The sequence below is a fragment of the Heterocephalus glaber genome, unplaced genomic scaffold (genome assembly GCF_053883595.1).
Source record: "Heterocephalus glaber isolate CG9 unplaced genomic scaffold, H.glaber_assembly_v1.0 deba00001666, whole genome shotgun sequence".
Lineage (NCBI taxonomy): Eukaryota > Metazoa > Chordata > Mammalia > Rodentia > Bathyergidae > Heterocephalus > Heterocephalus glaber.
Genome location: NW_028258406.1, coordinates 12,353,309 through 12,376,186, shown reverse-complemented (window position 1 = coordinate 12,376,186; position 22,878 = coordinate 12,353,309). Strand labels below are relative to the sequence as shown.

At 34.6% G+C, this 22,878-nt stretch overlaps 1 protein-coding gene across 6 annotated transcripts in view; it reads right to left on the bottom strand.

Annotated features, from left to right (window-relative positions):
- Nucleotides 1-4,474: 4,474 nt before the first annotated feature.
- Akap11 (A-kinase anchoring protein 11) overlaps nucleotides 4,475-22,878 on the bottom strand; it is a 51,521-nt gene continuing 33,117 nt past the window's right edge. For 3 of the 6 annotated variants that reach the window (XM_013072057.3, XM_087197311.1, XM_087197312.1), the window contains 5 exons: nucleotides 18,962-19,117; nucleotides 14,772-14,858; nucleotides 13,958-14,004; nucleotides 11,469-11,629; nucleotides 4,475-8,315 (listed from right to left, as the gene is read on the bottom strand). In XM_013072057.3, the coding sequence (XP_012927511.1) occupies nucleotides 8,175-8,315; nucleotides 11,469-11,629; nucleotides 13,958-14,004; nucleotides 14,772-14,858; nucleotides 18,962-19,117 (592 nt within the window). In that variant the 3' untranslated portion in view covers nucleotides 4,475-8,174. The remainder of the gene's footprint in view (nucleotides 8,316-11,468; nucleotides 11,630-13,957; nucleotides 14,005-14,771; nucleotides 14,859-18,961; nucleotides 19,118-22,878) is intronic. The other 3 variants (XM_004844250.4, XM_087197310.1, XM_004844251.4) reach the window with 2 other exon arrangements.

The window sequence follows — 22,878 nt, the reverse complement described above, 5'->3', positions numbered from 1 at the left end:
TTCCCATTCTCTGAGGTTACAAGGTTCAGTCTGTGTCCAATAAAAGCCCCCCATATATTTAAAGACACTTTTGAGGTCACCCCTGTTTCTTCTTTAAACAGCTTGTCTTTTGGTGAAAACTTGATCAAAATCTTTTTAGCTCCTTCACCACACTAGACAGTCATGGACGTGGATGGCTTCTGTCCAGTTAAAATGGTACTTGAGACTAAATGCAACACTCCAGGCATGGTCTGAAAAGCACAAATCAAGCAAGAGTCACTGCTGCACCCTGGACTTCAACTTCTGCAGCGTAACAAAGTGTCTGAGTGAGAGCTAAGATGTCAAAGTGTTCTTCAGGATGTGTCACATCTCAAGCTCCAGCCAAAAACTGGCCTTTGCTTTTTCAGATAAGCTCCTCTCCTCAGGCCCCTTGTGTGTACCTTTTGCTCTACTGGAAAAATTCTTGCACACAGAGCCTTTGTGTGGAGTACTGCTATCAAGTTCAGACCTAGCTTAAGCTGCAGCTCTGACTCAATTCCTGTTTTCAGCCCCCTCTCGTTAGACAAGTCATTATATAATTGCTCACTTCGTGACTCTACCTCACTGTACAATAAGCTCCATAAAGGCAGGAACTTATGGTAGGTGTAATTACTGTAGCTTCTTTCTTCATTCAAACATATTCCCACTTGCAGTTGTGAGTCATTGCTGAAGGAGGCAAAAATAAAACTTTATAAAGCTATCATTACAATCAAAATAAGAATGAAGCCAAATATGGTGGTACAGTCCTATAATCCTAGCACTTGGGAGGCTGAGGCAGGAGAATCGCTGTTAAGTTTGAGGCCAGTCTGGGCTACATAGTGAGGTTAAGGCCAGCCTAAACTACATAGCGAGACTTTGTCCCAAAAAACAAAAAAAAAAATTAAAAATAATGAAAATGAAATACAAAAACCTCAAATAAATTTTACAAACAGCAATATACATCTATATAGCACCATTACAACCCTGAACTTTAGGATTTTGTCACCAACTGACCACCTGACACTTGGATATCACATAGTGACATCAATTTTAACATGCAAAACTGACTCCTGATCTGCCATCCCACTGCTATTTCATCCCTTCTCCATTGCTGTGTTTAATAAATCACACATCTGACCCTTTTAGGTGCTGCAAACAATTACAAGTGGAATGGTACAGGTGACTGGCACTGGCCTACTTCCTCTGCACCCCCTAGGGGACCCTGATAACCAGCTTGGAGGGGTTATCATCTGCCACCACTCCACACTTATGCAAAACCTAATATTTATCCCCACCATTTTAGGGCAATCAGCCACTTGGGCCTAATGTGGCCTTGGGGGAATCTGTCAACTCAACATATTGAATGTATCTCACCAGCCCTGTACCTACTACAGACTTCGTCACTCAAAGGGCCCCTCCTTCTGGAACCCACAGCTCTCAGGGCTTAAGAGCAGTGAAGAAGTCCACTGGGTTGCACACACTCAGGCAGCTTAACTGGCCTCCCAACATATACTACAACCTATCTAAGCTGGACTCAAAGACAGGAACTCACAGATTGGAAATGATATCCTAGTATTTCTGTCTCTGCTAAGCCCAGGCTTACCTGTCCTACAACCAACTTACATCCCATTATAAACAGAAAAGAGGTAAGAGGCTGCTTGGAGATTCTAGCTTTGACAGGTTTTTTCTGACAGTCTTCTTGTGATTCTTCAGAAGCCCACAGCATTTTAAGTCCTTGGCAACAGTTTCCATATATTTAGAAGTCCTGGGTTCACAGAACTTATGTAAGCAATAGGGGAAGAACTTTCTATTAAAGATGTCATAACAACATAGTATTTGGAGGAAAATATTTAAGTTCGTAGTTGTAAAAGGCTAATAATAACTTTCCCATCTTTAGAGGAAAATGTCAAATCCTTAGTTCAAAGAAACTGCCCCTCTCATCTATTTCTATTTTTTGAATATTATCCTTTAATATGGTTGCTATGTCATGTCAGTAAAGCTCTTTGACACCAATGATCAGTGTATTCCAATGAAATCTTCATCCCAAGTTTACATATAAAGGCTAAACATGAAGTGGCCCATGACATACCATAGCAATGACTGCCAGCAGACAATGAGCTAGTAACAATTCTTTGAGAATACATCCACAAAACATTAAGAAGCCATGATTTATTCTTCTCTCCATATATAACACCTTATTAAAATCTAGATACTATCTCGTGTCCTAAGATATCAGAATAATCCTACTGAAAAATGAAATCTGATACAACCTCTTGGTAAACCTATGCTGGCTCTCCCTCCTTCTCTACATACTCAAAAAACTAAGCTTTTAATCATTACTATTTATTTTTTTGCCAGGAGCAATAAACTCATCAAGTCTCTAACTTCTAGAATGTTCCTCCCCTCATTGAGCAATCTTAGATAATGAAAGTGTTGCTAGAACATTGTTCAGACTTTCCAAGCACATTAATGACCTCATTTAAGTCAGAAGCTGCATGTCAACAGCCAATGGGCCTCAGCAGCAGGCAAGAGAAATGGGGTCTGGAGCAAGTCATGGCAGAAGCAGAGAACTTTATGCCAGGACTAAAGAAGCGATCACTCAATTCCAGCAGAATCACTGCCATATAAGAGCCTGATATTCCAGTTTTCAGTTTTTCAAGAAACTGAAAATACAAAGCAGTAAATATGAAATCTCTTTTAAGAGTTGGTAATTAAATATCTTTAAAAGATCTCATGCTGGGTCAAAATACATCAGTGGGCAGAATTCTGTACCTAGGAGTCCAATTTTAATCCCTTTGTCTAAGCTAAGCAATCCATTTAGGTGTTTGCTTAAAAGTGGAGGTGGAGGCTGGGGATTTAGCTCTGTGGTGCCGCACCTGCCTCGCAAGTAAAAGGTCCTGAGTTTGATCCCTGCTATGGAGAGAAAAAAAAAAAAGTGGAGGTAGAGCCAGATATGGTGGTGCACCCCTGTAATCCCATCACTAAGGAGGCTGAGACAGGAGGATCACTGTGAGTTCAAGGCCATCCTAGGCTATGTAGTGAGTTCAAGGCCAGTCGGAACTACACAGCAAGACCCTGTCTCAACACCCCGCCCCAAAAGTAGAGGCGGTTCAGAGAAGAGCAAAAATCAAAATTGGGACTTAAATTACCTCTTGAAAATGTTTTTTTAATTCATTCTAAATATTATCTTCCTTGACCTAGAGAACAAAAATGACAGTGATCATAAGATTATCAAAGAGAAAAAAATGTAACATGTACTCTTGTTCTTTACAATAAACCTAACGATGCAAAAAAAAAAAACACCTCAGGTTTTTTTCCTCTGACCCTTTTGTAGTATACTGTAGTTATATATTATTCATCCCTGGACATATGACCTCTTTATCTTTCACATTTTTAAAACTTTGAGGAATTTTTCAAGCCCTGTCCCTCACCCTCCTTTCTGTCCTAAGATACAAATCGTACATGAGCCCTATGTGTTACATCATTCAAATGTCCCTTGCCACACTTCCCATTCTTTTGAGCCATTTTTCCTTTCCAGAATTATAATCTATGGAATCCTGCTTATTGTCAGAAATCTGTTAAATGTTTTCTTCGTGATTCTGATGTATTTACACTTAAGTTTTCCTACTGTTTGCTATTACTTCCTAGCATTTTAAAACATTAATGAAAACTAAAATAAAAACTGTTCTCTAATTTCTCAATTTAAAATATGTAAGCTAGGAAAGTAAAACTACTCATATGATCCTGCAAAGGTAGATACATGTCATTACACATTGTTCAAACCCACAGATGTGCAAGAGTGAACCCTACTATAAAACACTGGCTTTGGGTGATAATGGTATGTCAGTGTGGCTTCACAATTATAATAAATGTTCTCCTCTGCTGTAGGGGCATATGGTCAATGAAAAGTCTACTTTTTGCTCAATTTTACTGTGCACCTAAAATTGCAAAGGAGGGGGAAGGGAGGGGGGAGGGGGGGAGGAGGAGGAGGAGGAGGAGGAGGAGGAGGAGGAGGAGGAGGAGGAGGAGGAGGAGGAGGATATAAAGTTAAATTCCATTAGTAATAAGAAACCCGGAACAAACTTTTAAGTTTCTCATGTAGTTGGTATAAGAAGCTATGAACTCCATGTACTAGAACGAATGATCAAACCGGGCCATAAGAATTTCCTAACCATGCTCACGTGCAAGGCAATCACAACATTCTACTTTGCATTAAAGACAAAACAGACTGGGCAGCCAGGCTTTTAAGTCACTTATATCAAGATTCAGAGGCACCTGTAAGTAGGTGTCCAATTAAAAAATAGTCCTGATTTCTGTTCTCAAAAACCAAGATATGAGCATCAAGATCCTGTTATGCCTACTATAGAAGTCTTGTATGTGAGCATTTATATCCTATGTCTTCTGTCATAGCAGTCTTGCATGCTTTTTAGTTCAGCACAGAGTAATTAATAAAATATTACAGAATGGAAAGCAAAGGTGGGCATTTCTTAAATTTATTGAAGAATTCTTAGTTGGCAGAGGAAAGATCACAGGCTTAAACAACTGTAAGATAAAAGAAAAATTAATTGCAAATTATTACAAAAGTAATTTTTGAAACTTCTTTTTTTTTAAGCCACTACTAAAACAAAAGTTTAGTGCATCCTGAAGTTCCTACTTTGGTAAGCGAACACTTAATTACTGAAGAGCAAAAAAAGTTACTGTAATACGGTATAAGATCTTTATGTAATAACTGTGCACAGCCAAATAAACAGTTATAATTATTCAAAGCTTCTTTTGCTATATATCTGGTAATTAAACAAGAATGTGGATTACTTTTAACACTGCACAAGTAACCAAAGGTAGCAAATTCAGCAATATTAAAACCTGGTATTAAACAGTATTCAAACATTACAACAACAATAACAAATGAGAACTTCTACAACTACAACTCTAAATGAAAGGAATGTACATGGATGATAAAAAAATAAATAAATTAAAGTGACAAGAGTGACTAACACTGTATCTGCATCTTCAGAGCAAGAATACAGTAAATGATTAAATGTTTTGCAAGGTTTTTTCTGAAAATGAAAAAAAATGCATCTCACCTCATAGTACAATTTTTTTAATTCCCACTGATGCTCTTCTCTTATGCAGGTAAAGGTGAACAGGGCTGTAAATGGAAAGTATCTTCCCTAACCCCTGAGTATGGATGCATCATTTTAAATATTCTGTGTAAAGTTTTCTTTGAAAAACAAAATGTAAAGTGATATACTCGTGGGAAATTGATTACATTAACTGTGGAATAATATTAGCTAAATAATTAAGTAGATATCATCAGATTGGAATCTAATGAATGAAAATTAAGCTTTACATTTGGGGAACGTGCACGTCAAATTTACCTATTGTCAAACAGGTAAATTATCTTTCCTTTTGTACACAATGTACTTAAGTAATTAAATTCTCCTACCAGGAATATAAAGCCCTTACTTAAGCAGAATTAAAGATTATGAATTGAGTTAATTCACATAAAATATCTGAAAGGGTAAGTGCAACATTTTTCAAAGTATAAAGGTATCACATATGTTCAGAGTAAATACTCTCAAAGGTTTTATAATGCCACTAAATCATACGCATTCATCCAAGAGACATTGTCATTTTCTTTTGTGATTTATAAATGAATCATTCATTTTGAATAAAGCAGGAAGTATTTTCAAAATCAACATGAATAATGCCCAAAATACAAATGTAATTTAACCTTGGATTAGGAAAAGAACATGAAAGAACTGCCCTATTTTAGACTGAAATAATGTTCTGAAAACCCTTTATCACAGGTTTCATTCACTTTCCATGGATTACATGATGATTTCAAAACTGGTAAACAAAGACTTCACAATTTTAACAATTGCACATCACAATTTTAACAATTTTGAGTAAGACATATTTCATTAGGACCAAAATGTACAGAATGGCAATATTACGATGTTACAATATAAATATGTCAAGCTTGTAATAAGACAAAGCTGTCCTCAACAGAGCTGCTTTCAAGACTGAGCAACCAAACAGATCTACAATGTCTTCGGAAAATCACAAATAGTCTTTAAAGAAAGTTAAATTTAGACTGTATATGAATATGATTAAAAGATACTGTCCAAACATTCTCTCTATATAAGGAAGTCTTATAACTCATATTTCTTTTTACATATACCAATATTTAATATTTTTCTTAATGCCCCTGCACTGAATTGATGCAAATATGGAGTTCCACTATTATTATAATCACTCATGCTAACACCTAATGACTGGTATGTCAGTAGGTAGTGGTTAGATAATGGAACTCTGAACGCAGCTCCAGCTCCAGCAAAATGCAAAAGAAATAAGAATATGTCAAAAACTTTACCTCAAAATGATTATATCATTAACATAAATAAACATAAGCATTTCAAACGCAGAAACTTTTACAAAATATACTGTCATTGTCACTTTAAAAGAAATTCAGAACCCAGTTTTGTTGTTACTCAAACTCATATTTACATTCAAATTACTAAATAATGATTTGATAGTTACTTGTAAAAACGCAATCTGAACTTGATTGATTAATCTACCTTACAACTAACAAGAGCAAACATTCCTGGTCTTAACATTTAAACTCCAGTCCAGTGTGGCCTCATTTCAAATTCTGAAAACCTAAAGGCAGAAACAATTCTGGTGATACATTTCCTTCTTTTCTTTACATCAAAAGATACTTGAAGAAACTTAAAGAAAATTCATGTTTAAGGATCATCCTATACCTGTATCTTAACTTGGGGAAAACCAAAGTCTACAATGTAAATATTTAAGTAGCTTTTGACATTTGCTTCTTAAAAAGCAAACCTGAATCTTTCACTACAAAACATTTTTCTACCATAACTATTAATTCAAACTCATGTAATTACCCTGATTACCTATTCCTTATGTATAGAATAGTCAGTATTTGGAGGGAAAAAATGTAATAGAGTAAAAAAAAAACAAAAACCCAAAGCCCTCACAAAAAGCAATTTATCCTAGATTACAAAAGCCACTACTGGAAAAACTAAAAAGTTGCACATACATACCCACACATATAAAACCAAGACACATCTTGGTCCTTTTATTCATGTCACCTTGCAGTTTCTGAAGACAAAGTAGTAGGAAATGTAGAGCCCAGAAAGATCATGCACATAACTTTACAAAATAATGCAGACAACATAAGGAGTAGGGTCACAACTTTTCTAGAGAAAACTTATGCTTGGTAAGCAGGATTTTTTTTTTTTCCCCAAAAATCCAACAATGAAATACATTAGGTTCCTCTGAATGCATTTCCATATTAACATTATTTTTTAAATTTCACTGTTTTGCAACTTGAATTTTCATTTATAAGTCAAAAACGCTAACTGCATAATCTTTATAGGCATTTTATTTTAAAGCACCTTGTTAATGTTTACAATGGTTTCTAACTAAGAAAAGAGTAGCATAAAACAGAAAACAAAACCATTGGCAAGGTTAAAGTTCTCCTTTACACAGACACATACACACAGACCACTTTCATGCCAAAACAATTGGTGGCATTAGCAAATGTCATTTGATGGAAGGCCTGGGAAACTATCACTTACGGTATTCACAGAAACCTAAAACAATAATGTTTCTACTAAAAACTTATACAGTTTGTAAGGAACCAAAAAGCTGTCAATAGCTGAACTCTTGACATAAAACTAATTTTTAAAAACAGGACAAAAAGTCCAAAAGCCTTCCCAAAAGAAATCAGCCTCAATTTTATTTTTTTGATCTGATGAGTCATTAGTCAAGACACCATTTGTTTGCAAAGGAGCAATTATAACTCTCATCACTGGAACCTCTCCCTAACCACTATTTGGATGCAAAAAGAATGGTGTCAGACAATGTCTCCAGAAGCCTTACGGTAAGACCTTCCCTCCTTCCTTCACATATATGTTACACACACCATATATGCGTACAGAAGAACAGGTAAAGATAGTATTTTAACAGCCATTACAAAAGTGTGAACTATATACACTGTAATGACAGAAAGCACTTAAAAAGCTGTATTTACTTTTCTCCCAAATCACCTAAAATGTTCATATTTACCATTCATATTTATCCTAAACATATTTATGTTTCTTCCCCTTTCAAAACAAATAATAAAATGTACTGGTTTGGGGTTTGTCTTATGCATTTTCCAAGAGCCAATCAAACAGTGACTTGCATCTCTCCTCACTGGAAGCTTTTTCCACCATTTCATAGTATTTAAGCACAGCCTGCAGGAGGTCTCCTACTTTCCATCCTTTTTCTTGTAACCGTTTTGAAAGCTAAGAAAAACAAAATATGTCAAACATTAACAGGAAACAATTTTCTGACAATAAAATTTTTATTTTTATCATTAGATAAAACTCAGAATCTTGTTGTTCACAACTAAATATCACTTCTCAGTTATAACAAGGTCTTATCCCCTAAACCACCACCCCCTTTACCCCAATGAAACATTTTCCTTTCCTGCTCTTTATAACCACATGTTCTCCACAGAATGACACTTTGTGATTTCTGGAGACTGCTCCACAAACCTCACCCACTGGCAGTCTACGTGGGAGTGCAGAGGCTAAATTTCTACAGGAAATTCTTCACCTAATTAAATACATCTGCCACACCCTCAATTAGGAACATAAAATAATAAAGACAATGTCAAGCTTAATAAAAGGATGTGGACTTTACTCCCACAACATATAGTGTGGTTTTTTATCTGGAATAGACTCTCTATCCTCAATGGAAACTTGGCTTTCTAAGTTAAGAAATTTTAATGTTTCAACAACAAAACAAAAACAAGTAAAAGAGTAAATAAATATAGGTTTAAATAAACTCTACCATGGCCAACTAGAACATGACTTCACTCATTTTTTTGCCTACTTAGCTCTGTGAAAGTTCTTAAATTTTGAAAGATCTGTAAAGCGACATTCTAAGAAACTTTTAATTTTCTGTATTATAAATATTAATGTTTTTAAAAACAGCTTTCTTGAGATATAATTCACATGTAATGATTTTTAGCATATTCACCAAGTTGAATGCAACCATCATCACAAGTGATATTAGAATACTTTCTTTTATCACACCAAAGAGAAGTCCTATCCATCAGAAATCAAATCCTTTTCTCTGCGGCACTCCTCAACCTTAGGCAACCACTCGCCTTTTGGTCTCTGTAGATCTGCCTATTTTGGACAGTCCACATAGATGGAATCATAACATTCATGTGTGGTCTTTTGTGACCATCTTTTGCTTAGCTAATTATTTCAGGGTTCCACCATGGGTTAGTACATTTCAGTACAGTGGTACCTCGGTTCATAAACTTAATACTTTCCACAATTCTGGTTGCAAATCAAATTGGACAAGAACCAAATCAAATTCAATGGTTAGGTTCAATGTTGACCTTATGGGGAGATCTGATTATGAATGATGTTGCTGACCACATTTGTGCACCAGCTTCTGTGTGTGGACACACCTTCATTTCTCTTGGGTATATCAAGCAGTAGAAATGCTGGGTATCAAGATAATACCATACCGTACTTTTTGAAGAACTATCAGGTTGTTTTCCAAAGCAACTGCACTGTTTTAGATTCTCACCCCCAACGATAATAGATCCAATTTCTCCACATCCTTGTTAGCACTACCTTTCTGATTAAAGTTATCCTAGTGGGTGTGAAACTCAGTGGTTTTGATTTGCATATCTCTCATGACTAATAAGGTTGAACATCTTTTCACATATTTATTTGCCATCTGTTTTCTTTGGAAGATATATAACAATGATTCAGATTCTTTCCCCATTTTTTCATCAGATTTTTTGCATTTTTATTATTAAGTTGTAAGAGTTCTTTATATGTGTTAGGTATAAGATCCTTATCAGATATACAATTTGCAAATATTTTCTTCCACTCTGAGGGCTGTCTTTTCACTTTGTTGATAGTGTCCTTTGGAGCACAAAAGTTCTTAATTTTGATATATTTTGGTTTTTTTCATTTATGTAGGTATACTTTTAAACTTTCTGGTTTCTATACAATTATCTCTCATTTTATACTTATGATTACGGTAATAATGTTTGTTTAATCTATTTAATAGTGGAACTATCAAAATTAATAGTTTATTATCCAGAAAGACAAAAAATAAGTTATTTCGATTATCTTCATTATCACTAAAGATATACTGCACCTGCCTATTAGCTGTTTCATAGTTTCCCAGCAGCCCTGTGGGGTTCTAGCCAGACATGGGCAACATTATTTAAAATAAACAATAAACATAATGAGGCACTGCCATCCACATTTAAGCATCCCACCTCACCCAATCATCAGGCAAAGGTCCCTGGGCTGGGTTACATGGTGACAACCACCATCACTCTCAGCTCCACAGAAGGCCTTCCTTGGGCCTCAGTCTACCCAAAACGAAATGACTCTGGAAAATGTTTGCCTTCCTAAGGTGAGTTCTAACAATTCCCCTACTCATTCTTTCCCCTTGATAATTCATTTCCCAAGCACCCCTTTCTGTCCTATTTTCTCTTTCTACTTCAAACCTAAACATATTTAAACTGAAGAAAGTCCAGTTTAAAATAAAAATGACAAAATTTTTTTTAAATTACATAATCTCTTCTCACTTACTTCCTTTTTTTTTTTTTTTTTTTTTTGGTACCAGGGATCGAATTCGGGTCCTTGCACTTGCAAGGCAGGCGACGGAACCACTGAGCTAAATCGCCGGCCCCTCACTTACTTCTTTCAACAACATCTTCATAAATTCTGGACCAGAAAATGAGAGTAACTTCAATGTTCCTTTTTTATTACTGAGCAATGTGCATTTGTATATTCACTGGACTACTTTATACCCTATCATGAGATTAAAGTTTTCATAAGGACAATTATGTGGGTGAAAACTCTTAAGACTGTAAACTGACTTGACTAACAAGGTGTTTGGCACACATTAAGTGCTCAGTAAAAATATCTTGTTTAAACTTTTAGTTGGCTTTTGATTATGGCAGCTTCTCACAGGTGTGAAGCTGGATTATCAAAGACCCATATTAATTATTAAGTACAATTATGAATCAACTTAATAGAGAATAACTTGATCTTTTCATAAGAACATATAAAATGTGTTAATGACATCTCTGGGAACTAAGTGTATGCCAAGCATTAGACTAAACATTTTGGTTTTTACAGTATTATATTTGATCTTCACAAATCCTGTAGATTCTATACTCGTATTTCAATAATGTAACTAAAGAAACTGAGATCCAGGCTGATTAACTTGCCCAAGGTTGTACTGCTGGGGGATGGCAGAGCTGACATCAGAACCCAAACTGTTGGACTCCAGAGACTAACCATTTAACCATTCTGTTTTCAACAGGCATCTTAGGAGACCAACAATGCAACAACAACATTACACACTGTTAAAGGACCCCCTCGTAACCACTCTGTCGGGCAGGTACTTACTAGTATGAATTCCTTCTTTGCTGAGTCATGAAAATAAAGTTCTGTAACTTCAGCTTCAGAAGAAATGAGCCACTGAAGGATAATCCTTAACTGGGGATCTACTGTGCATGGCTCCATGTCAATATTCATAATCAGCAAAGTCTTTTCATCTTGCTCCAAACCTAACAAATTTAAACAATATGGAATGAAATTCATCGATTCAACTCTTAATATTCTGATTTCCAAGTACATATGTACATAAATTTTTCATGCCTCAAGATTCCAATGAATGTTTTCCTTAACATACCATAACATTAACGAAAACATTCCTTCAAGGGGAAAAGAAAGCTAAAACAAGGAATAATTTTGATTATTTCTTGATAGAAAAAATGTAAAATACTATTTTAAGGTACTGAATTCAAGTAGTAGTAATACCATAATTTGTGTCAAATTAGGACCCACAGGGAAAAGGAGAGAAAACTATAAAACCATCATTGATATCAAAATAAAAATGAAACATACAAATATATACTTCAAATAAAGAAAAGTGGCAAACACTTGTATAGCATGTATTATATCCTAAGTATTGTCCTAGGCTTTTTATATACACAAATTCCTTTAACCCTCACAAGCACTCTATGAGCTATGAAGCATTATCATCTTTATTTTATAGGTAAGGTTGTCAGGCAGAAACAAACGAGGAGTCTTACAATGGGATTTGACTAAGACAAGCTATAAACACAGTATGGCTCCCTGCTCTTAATCATTTCATTCTTCAAGCAAAACAGGAAAAATACATAACTGCTTAACATATCCCAAAAGCCAAATCAGGGAATTTTCTATATAACCCTAATATAAAAAAAGATGCTGTTTTTTCTGTAAATCCAGACCAATCTATCTTCTAATTTAAATTTTAATTGACTGTTACTTTCTACATAATGAGAGATGGCTATAGTCTCAACAGCTGAGTAATGTCACATATGCATATAATTAGCCTCCGATTTCTCCCTACTCAGAAAAGAAATTCTGGACAGCCTGCCTAATGTCAAAAGTGAAATATTTTAAATGAATTTTTTATTTGCATTAACCTGTATCTTCTTTTCTCTTAATCATTCCTTAGCAAAGTAAGTTAAGTAACAATTATTAGTTCATTAGAGAAATACTTATCACATGCATTGATACCATGGTAGTATCTGAAGTAGCTTTGCTCACAGATGTTACTTGGGAAAAAGTATAAAACTTTTAGATAAAGTTAAAAATTTCTTAGTGAACACAAAAAAGAAAGTAAACATTACCTAGTTTGTCACTAACTCTAAAAATACTGCCCTAACCTGACTCTATATTTGGTAAGAAAAACAGCTTTAGGAGATTTATATGAAGAATGTTTACTTACAGAGAGTCCTAAGAGACAAGATTGTATCTTAAGTCTAAAGATTTTAGGTTGAAAATTGATACATGACTTCCATAAATAAGGAAGTTCAAGTGGCTAATAAAACTGACTAGAAACTCAGGTGTTATAAAGTACTTTTCAAGAAATTCTTTTCAGGGCTGGGGATTTAGCTCAGTGGTGCCATGTCTGCCTCACAAGTGCAAGGTCCTGAGTTTGATCCCCAGCACCAAAAAAAAAAATTCTTTTCAGTATTTTCTCAGTTTGCCTACTTCTGAAAAACCTCTGAAGAACCACCAAAATCTTCACTGGTTCCAAACCAAGTATCTCCAACAGTGTAAATTTTTTTTATTTACATGTGCTACTTTATAGATGTTGCTAGCATTTTCATAATTAAGAAAAAATAAAATACTAGGGAAAAATTCAATACTCATCTGAATATAGTTACAACTCAGTTTCAGTGTGAAAAGCTACTAGACCCAATCAGATATTCTAATACATAAATTAAAGATTACAAACCATGGTCCAAAACTGACCAATGATATCTAGTTGTGACCTATTTAGAACTATGTTCATTAAAGGAAATCTTGACTATTTTCTTTGAATAAGTGTATGCATGATTTTAGGTTGGAATTGAAGGAGGGAAGACTGTGGAAGGATTTAGAAATACCTTTTCGTTTTTACTTACTGATTTGTGTAAGTGTGACAACATGAAATACTAACTTTAGAAGTTAACAGTTTGGAAGGAAAATATTATATGAGAGTAATATGCCATAATTACAATAAATTATATCTTAGAACATGACTGAAGATTTTTAGACTTCATATTTTAAAAAGATGATTGTGTAAAGAATTATAAATCTCTCAAGTAATTGAATAATTCTTTTAAAATATTTTAGTCTTTATACTAATAAGCCCCTCACTTGTGTGGCAATAAAGTAATACAAACTGCTCAACAAAGGACCTAAAACTGGTCAAAACTACAACGAGAATACTCTGATTTGTAAGTTTTACACAAAAAATGTAGGGGCTATTTGACGAAGATGCACAAATACAAACCATAAAGATTGTTCTTGAGAACCTAAAAACAAAGAAACACTATGAAAAACAAACTGTCATTTACCTTCTACGTCATCCTGATGCTCTTCATCTTTATCATCCAGTTCATCACTTTTTGAAGAAAATGGCAGAAGCAGTTTTTAAAAAACAAAAGAGCTTAATTAATAATGGTATTAAAACTACTTCTTAAAAAATGTAGTTAAGGAATGAATGTTACAATGTGACATGACATTTAGAAAAGGGAGAAATGACAATAAGAAGGAAGCTTTGCTTCTCACATCATTTCATGTTAAAGCTGCATTTCAAATGATAGTGAGTTACCAGTCACCAATAGTCCTACCTTACTATATTTAAAGCCAAGTAATTTATGAAATTCAATTTCAAATAATTTAAAGCTAAAATATTCTATTTTGGCTTTAGATAATATAGCATTTGAATATCAGAAAATGTCATGAATAATGAAATATTAATGTTTCTGTTTATGCCATTTACATATTTTTAACACAGTTAAAAACATTTTTCTATACTTTTCTTGTATGTGAATAAAACTATATAAGAAACAAAATAAAACAAAAAAACAACAGAAATCTTGTAGGAAGCAAGCTCTTTTAATGAAATAATAATTGGTAGAATGAAAATAGCAAGCAGAGCAATCCATGCATAACAGTCACACATTTTGCAATTAGATGTCAGTAGTATCTTAGCATAGTTGAATTTTTTTCATGAGATGTAAATTTAACAAGCAAAATCATGTCAAAATACAGGAGAAAAGCAAGTTGATACATATTGGCACTGTGACCCAATTCTCTTTAAGAATATGACATCATGCATTAGTGGTGAAAGACTCATCAGCTTTTAACCTTCCAGGCTGGACCAACCTGTCTGATGTTGGAAAGGATAAATTGTCCTCATACAAATCTCCTTCTAAACCAAGACTGCTCCAGCTACTGCTGTTACCATTACTGCTGGAGGAAAAAAAGAACAGAGCTGAACTAGAAAATGAATAATAAAAACCACCTTTGTTTTCCTGGGAACAGCTTCTGTCCTTGGTAACTGCAAATCCTGAAGCTGCCACAAGAGTGGAGCATCCAATGAAGGGGATGAGATCATCACTGATACTCTAAAAGAGTACTTGTTCCGGTCAGAGGTTGAGGAATTTTTTCCTCTGTCCTCAATATATCATGAAAATTATCCTAAACTTACATTTATTTTGCAGATTAAGAAAACAATGACTTTTAGGACACAAAATGAAATTTCTGATGAAATTAATGTCTTTTGGCAAATTTTAGGATATAACTTGTGAAAAAGGCTTCATTTTGGATAAAATTTTAAAAGGAAAAAATACAGTTTAAAACTCTCTCAGGCTTTCAAGTACTGCAAAACAGGGATAGGCTTGGATAAGGAGTGTGGGGGAGATAACAATGAGTAAACCAAAACAGTCTCAAATCTTGCTTTTGATTTTTAAAATACTCCATTATGCCAATTACCTTTATTTCATAAATTATGTATAATTTGGTAGGTGCCAAATAGCATGCATTCTCTTCAGAATAAAACTGGAATAACTAAGGCTTACTTAAGCATTACACTGGTCTTGTTGGTGAGTCACTAATGCCACAAACAGACAACTTCTTACATTACCTAACCAAAGGAAGAAAGCAACTATATTCTGTAACTGTAGCAAAGCAATTTTTTAAAAAGCAGCCCTGTTCAGAAACAAATTCAATTTTTCAGAGTAAAACTTTCAACATGCAATTTTTTTAAGATCCTAATAATTCTTAATTATTAAAATAATTAGTAAGCCATTAGTTTGCAGTGATAAGCAGCTGTATTTCTCGGTATCGAGCTAGGTAATTACAAAAATTAATACACAAACTAAAATTTTGATTCTAAAAAATGAATTAAAATCATTTCATGTGCACCAATAAATGTTGACAAGGTTACAAAAATAGGATAACTAAAGTTCTAAATAGTTTCCAAGAAATCTCAAATAATTTACATATCCATATTCACTTTAACACTATTAAACTGCCACAAACGATAATGTATTAGAGAATAAAACTGAAATTTTTTAACATAAGAGTAACCAAAAATAGCTCAATTTAAAACAATCTGAGTTTTATCCATGCAGTCTGTTGTCACACAACCAAAAATGAAAAAAATATAGAACTATAGAATGGTAAGACAGCTATCAGCCAAAGAGAAATACAAAAATAATGATCTCAAACACTGTAGTTACATCTATTAATAAATTAGTTATCTAAACAAAAATCCCAAGTTGAAATCTTTTTTTTTTTTTTTTTGGTACTGGGGATCGAACTCAGGTCCTCGCGCTTATGCAGCAGGCGGCAAAACCACTGAGCTAAATCCCTGGCTAAAGTTGAAATCTTACCTATATCCTAATAATAATAGTCCTTTATTAACAACAAAAACCCATCACCTAAGTATTAGATGAAGCACAAAAACACCTAAACAATATACAGGCTAAAACTTCAAATTTCCTCCTAACCTCATCTCCTCTTCCCTTTTGTACCTAAAAATGGGTCAGATTTAAAGTCAGTTACTTATAAAATACTACTTCCAACTAGAGTGACCATGTAATTTTTCATCTAACCAGGATACTTTTGAAAATGAAAAGAAGTCACAACTAATAATTACACCAGAGTAGTACAAGTAAACTAGCATTACCCTGAATAAACTGCAAGATATGATCACCTTGTATTAATCCAACATTTTAAAAAAATCTTAATTTCTTGAATATAAACTTCCTATTTCATTTTTGAAACACTGTTCTGCTGCCATCATTTTCTTTTATATTTTTCATATTCTTTATGTCTAAAATAGGCATAGTTCTATCTTGAAACTAGTGGTAGTCAAGTACTAAAATTCTTTATTTTGGCTTTTAGCCATATGAAGATTACTATCAATTGTGACATAACTCACAAGGATTATCTCAAGAATTCTATAAATCCAGCCCCAGCTCTTACTTAATATAATACATAACTTCTTTAGAGACTCATAAACCACTTGAAATATTTAAGAAATTAACAAACAGATCATTCTCTTTCTGATCAAATAATTACACAATCCTGTGAAAATCTGAAATCCTTTTTTTTTAATTGTCACCCTCTACTTAAATTTCTTAGAGTGAAAGTACAAGGTATTATCTCCCATCTAGATCTCTATACCAGAAAGGAACGGTACCTGTGGAAAATGTCACCAAAAGATATAACATGTAAAACAATCTATTTTAACTGTGCTCTCCAAAGCATCTACACTGAAGTTATCTAAAGTGGAATGTCAGGACCCTCCACTGACTTGCTGAATCAATCTCTGGAGGTAAGGTCCTGGAAACCATCTGTTCAACAACCACACCACCAACCTAGGATGAACCCACTGTCTTGTTCTTTGTGCCTGAACCTTAATCCACACAGCAGTACTGTTCCTATTAAGACTACGGTCAGTTGAAACCAGTATTTTTCTGACAAGATGCTATCAAGCTAGCTTTGCAACCTAAATGCATTTACTCATATTAAGTATAATTATTTTAGCCTCAGCTTGATTTGGTCTTGGTTTCGTTAATGGGATTATTTTTCAACTTTGTTTTTGTGTTATCTACAAATAAATATTCCACAATTAAAAAGTGCTGAGACAGGGCTGGGGGTTTAGCTGAGTGGTTTCAGCACCTGCCTCGCAAGTGCAAGGACCTGAGTTCGATCCCCGGTACCAAAAGGGAAAAAAAAAATGCTGAGTCAGGATGAAAGATGGAGCCTGATAGACTGCTCCCTTATTCTCATCCAATTAGCTAATCCTGCAACTGGCTACAAGTCCTTTTAGGACCATGGGCCTATACTACAGTTCTCCTATTTTAATACCAGGATTTCCTAAGCAACAGTGTCACCTCTCATTGAAATCCCAGAAGCATATGCTTCTCAAAGATGAGAGAAAAAATTAAATGTTAATATTCTATTCTACATGAAATTATGGAAAAGAGTCAAATTATAATCTATGACACTACCCCACTTGCTTCTACCATTTAAAGACTATCTTTTTGGATCCAGATTGTAAAAAATATTAGTGTTAAGCTAAGCATTATAACAAACTATGACAAAATAAATACTTTATAAAAGTATAATACTGGTTAATCCAAGCATCAAGCAAATATTCTGACGATAAAACATTCTAACAGAAGGCCATTTCCTTTCCTTATGCGACCTCTTCCAACAGTCTTCTTCCCTCTCCCTGGTAAGCCAACTTCAAGGGCTCAGTTCAATGGAAACCTCACAGGATCCTTTCCACTTACAATTCAAACCAGAAGTACGCTGAGAGCTCCTTACCCTCCCTTGATTCAGCTATGGATGATATCTACTATTTCTAATTATCAGTTGAAGTGGATAAAAATTTTATGGGAATTTATAGGTCAGTCATGAATGACTTTAGTTTGTGAGAGGAAACAAACACTATCATAATCAATATATTATCTTAAAAATATTATTATGAATAAAGTTAACTAAGAAAGATTACATATGAGGGAAATGTCTTCTGGTATAAAAATCATATTTTTACAATAAATTTGACTTACGTATTTTTAAATCTTTCAAGTACAAATAAATACTCCAGTTTATTTTCTTTCTAACAGCAGTACAAGGGCCCTTCCTTCCCCTACAAAAAATACTGTTTTGACTATTATCAAGAAGAAACATATGGGTATTTTGATGCCTATTATAGATACCTGTCCTTTTTCCTATCCTCTAATGAAAACAACAACAAAAACCCTCTGTAAAGTTTCTTAAAAAAAAAAAACTGAAAAGTTTAGGAAAGGCTTCAAAGATAAAAAACCCAAAAATCTATAATATTTCCCAAATTGATTATTGGTACACCCAAAGAAAATTAGCTCAGCTAACTACTGTATTAAATAACTATCCAAAATCATTAAAAATGCAGCATTGTGAATAAAATACACTTTGATTTCCAAATTTAGGATTTTTAATTAATACGCAGTGTAAATTTATAGCTTACTTCTGAGGTCTGAAGACGTGAACTACACAATTATACACACAACTGTAGTTACCTTTCACTTAGATGATGAAAACTGCTGCTTTCATCTTGGTGTTCATCCTCAAAACTTAAATTGGACCAGCTACCAATGCTGTCTTCACCAATACTGAGATTCATCTGCTGGCTACCAAGTGACTCAGTTGACTGGGCATCTTCTATTTCTTTTGAACTAAGAAAAGGAAAAAAAAAAAAAAAAACCAATAAATCACACTGGAACCATCATAGATTCTGAGTTATTTGACTACTGAGTTAATGATAAAGATGATAAAACAAAAATTCTATTCAGAGTTAGATCAGTGGTCTCTGAAACACTTTATTGTATCTGCTAATAATCAGTCTTTATAGGAGACCATATTAATTTCAAAGCTCACTGAGGTACCTAATAGTCTACTATAGGCCAATCCCTACTGCATCATTTATTAAATTCTATTTAAAACAGTTCATACTTTCAACTGAGACACTATATGTAACTACTGTTCCAAAGTTTATCATCTGCTTTGTAAAACAACACTTTTATTTGTAGTAAAGGAGCTCTTTCTGGCTTTAAGAACAAAAACAACAAAAAAGTAGTTCAGGAATTCTAGCAGTGTCAGTCAGGCCTATATTCAAACTAGCCAAATCTCTTCAGGAGTCTGAGCATGGATCATAACCCTTTCACTCTTTTTCTAATGACGAGATATTATATTTTTATTCCTTTATCACAGAAAAGTGCATTCATTGCTCAACTACTGTAAATTCTTTTTACATATTATTTTCAACACAATAGTTTAATGTTTTTAAAATGTAAGCCTTCTGACCAAAACCTTCCAATGGCTTCTCACCAATTAGAATTACAACCCAATTTCTTAAAACACACTTTCTGGTCCCGATTCATAATGTCTACTTTATCACCTAACATTTTCCCTGGCTGGCTCCCCTTCAGCAGTATAATTCTCTCTGTTTGACAGATATGCACAATCCCTTCGCCTGGAGTCTGCATCTCTCTGATTCCTATACGTCCATCTATGGCTTTTGGCTTAAACATGACTTTGCCAGTATTGCCTACACTGCTACCTATTCAAACCCACAAACTGGTCATACTCCACCGTCACTAGCATTCTCTAAATCCTTTACTTGTTTTATTTTTCCCCTGAGCCCTTACCCTTAAGCAACATACGATTCATTTTATTTAGCTAGTGTCTTGTCTTATTCCACTTTAACATAAGCTCCAAGAGAACATAGATTTTTGCTTGTTTTCTTTTCATCTATGTTCCCAGTGCCTAGAATAGCCCCTGAAACTGTCTTTCTTTTACAGGCACTTCTCATTTTGTACTTAAGGTATACCAACATGAACTATATAAGGCAGTCTGAGGGTGGGCACGTAATGTATAGTGCTGAACAACACTTTGTCCTTTTTGAACACTTTTCCTCATGTGCCACATTATAAAGAAAATGACCAACGGGATGAGGTCCAGACAAGTTTTTAATGACCTCTAGTTGATTTTGGAAAGAACAGCTTAGAATATAGTCTAGATCTGTGGTGGTAAACCTATGGCATGCATGTTGTTTTTAAGATAAAAGATGTTAATGCATGAATTGTTTTTTTAAAACTAAAACCCCAGTTTTCAGGTTTAATTGCAGTGTTGGCACTTTAGAATAAATAAGTGGGTTCTGGGTTGCAGTTTGGGCAGTCATCTCTAAAAGGTTTGCCATCACTGGACTAGATGTTGTGTTCTTCTAAAAAAAACTATCAGGCCAGGGATTTAGCTCAGCGGCACCGCACCTGCCTTGCAAGCGCAGGGTCCTGAGTTTGATCCCCAGTCCAAAAAAAAAAAAAAAAAAAATATATATATATATATATATAGTTTTCCATTTGACATTCAGTTACAACTCTGATGAGTATTACAACTTTGTGATGCATTTATGGTTAGTTTCATGAACCAAACATCTATGAGAAAAGGGACATTAGTGAAATAATCCAAATAACTTAGAGAATAATCCATTTTCACTTCAGAAATAGAAAATGTAAAACAGTAAACTATACATACCAAAGTCAACTCTTTTTTTTTTTGGTACCAGGGATCAAACTTGGGTTGGGACCTTACACTTGTGAGGCAGGTGGCAGAACCACTGAGCTAAATCCCCGGCCAATCAACTCTTTATATGTCAACTTCACTGGATTAAAAAACACCTAGCAGATTAGTAAAGTACACTTTTGGGTATCTTGGTAAACAATGGAGGCATGGCTTTGAGTACTAAATATGGAACCTGACTCCTTCCTCTCAGGCACTACCCCTCTGCTCTGCTTCCTGGTCGCCATGAAATGAGCAATTCTGCTCCACCGTGGTCTTCCACAATGATGTCTCTATCTTAGAGTTAGATGACCTTGCACTGAGTTTTCTGAGATTGAGAGTCCAATTAAACCTGTCTTCCTTTAAATTGTGCATGCTGCATCTAGCAATAGGAAAGCTGACTAACACAAGCATTTACAACACTAACACAATTATTAAGAAAAGAGAAGAAGCCAAGTGTGGTGGCATATGCCTGTAATTCAGTACCTCAGGAGGCTGAGGATTATGAGTTTGAGACCAGCCTAGGCAACTTAATGAGACCCTATCTCAAAATAAAATAAGGGCCGGGAATGTAGCTAAGTGGTAGAGTGCTTGCATAGCACTCAAGGCCTGAGTTCTATCCCTAGCACTGTGGGGAAAAAAAGAAGGGAAAGAAACAAGAAAAGAACTATAAGGCAGTATTCTTTGTAAATACCAGCCTGGAAAAAAGCTGGCTTACCACAAGATCTCTAAGGGTAACTACTACCCAGAGGCTCTAAGAAGGAAAAGTGAACATACTGAGGAATAAACAGCAAAGGTATTGGCTGTATTTGCTAGGTCCTGGAAATGATGTCTTACAAATTTCAGAGTTTTCCTCCCATGATGTTCGGAATGGGGTTGGAGGTAAAATAGCCTGAGGTTACTGTATGAAGAAAGTTAATTCAATTTTTTTTTTTTAAAAAAGGGTCTAGCTTACTACCACTTATTCATTTTTAATAGTTATTAGTCACACACTACAACATAAGTAGTTGTGAACAAAAAAATAAATCGTGGGTCTAAGATAGATATTCATAAACTTTCTTTATAAAGGGTCAGATAGTAAATACTAAGGTGTTGCCAGCAATATGTACTCTCTGTTCCAACTATTCACCTCTGTCATCATAGCACAAAAACAGCCACACAAAATATGTAAATGAATGAGCATTGGTTGTATTCCAATAAATTTTATGAAGATAGAAGTTTGAATTTCATATGTGACAAATGTAATTTGATTCTTCAACCATTAAAAAAGTATAAAAAATATTCTGAGCTTGCAGGCCATATAAAATCAAGGGGTTGGGCCGGGGATTTAGCTCAGTGGCACCACACCTGCCTTGCAAGCACAAAGTCCTGTGTTCGATCCCCGGTACCAAAAAAAAAACAATGGGTATGCCATAAATGAGCCCACAGATCATAGCTTTCAGCCTCTGACCTAGAGGAAGAGCAGCCTCCTGATTAAGTCAAACACAGAGCACCTCTCACCCTAAGAGGATTCTAAGTAACAACTGAATTCAAGAAATCTGGACAAATGACATCTCTCTATTTAAGACTGACTTTTTTTAAAAAGTGGCAGGCTTTGTCATAGTCTTGACTGCAGCTGAGTACTCAAAAATCTGAGACATCATGTGATTCAATTAAGATCCACCTCAACTCAAAGCATTTTCTCTTTCCATTGGGACTTATAGATACAATCCTAGACTAATAACATGGATTGGCCCTGATATTTTCTCAGATAGAAAAAAGATTAAAAATGAAAATATTAACTAAGCTATCAGACTCACAGTGCAAAAGAAACAGGAACTGAAGAACAAGACCCTGTGGGACAAAGAGAGGTGGTGGCACTGATGAAAGTACAGGAGAA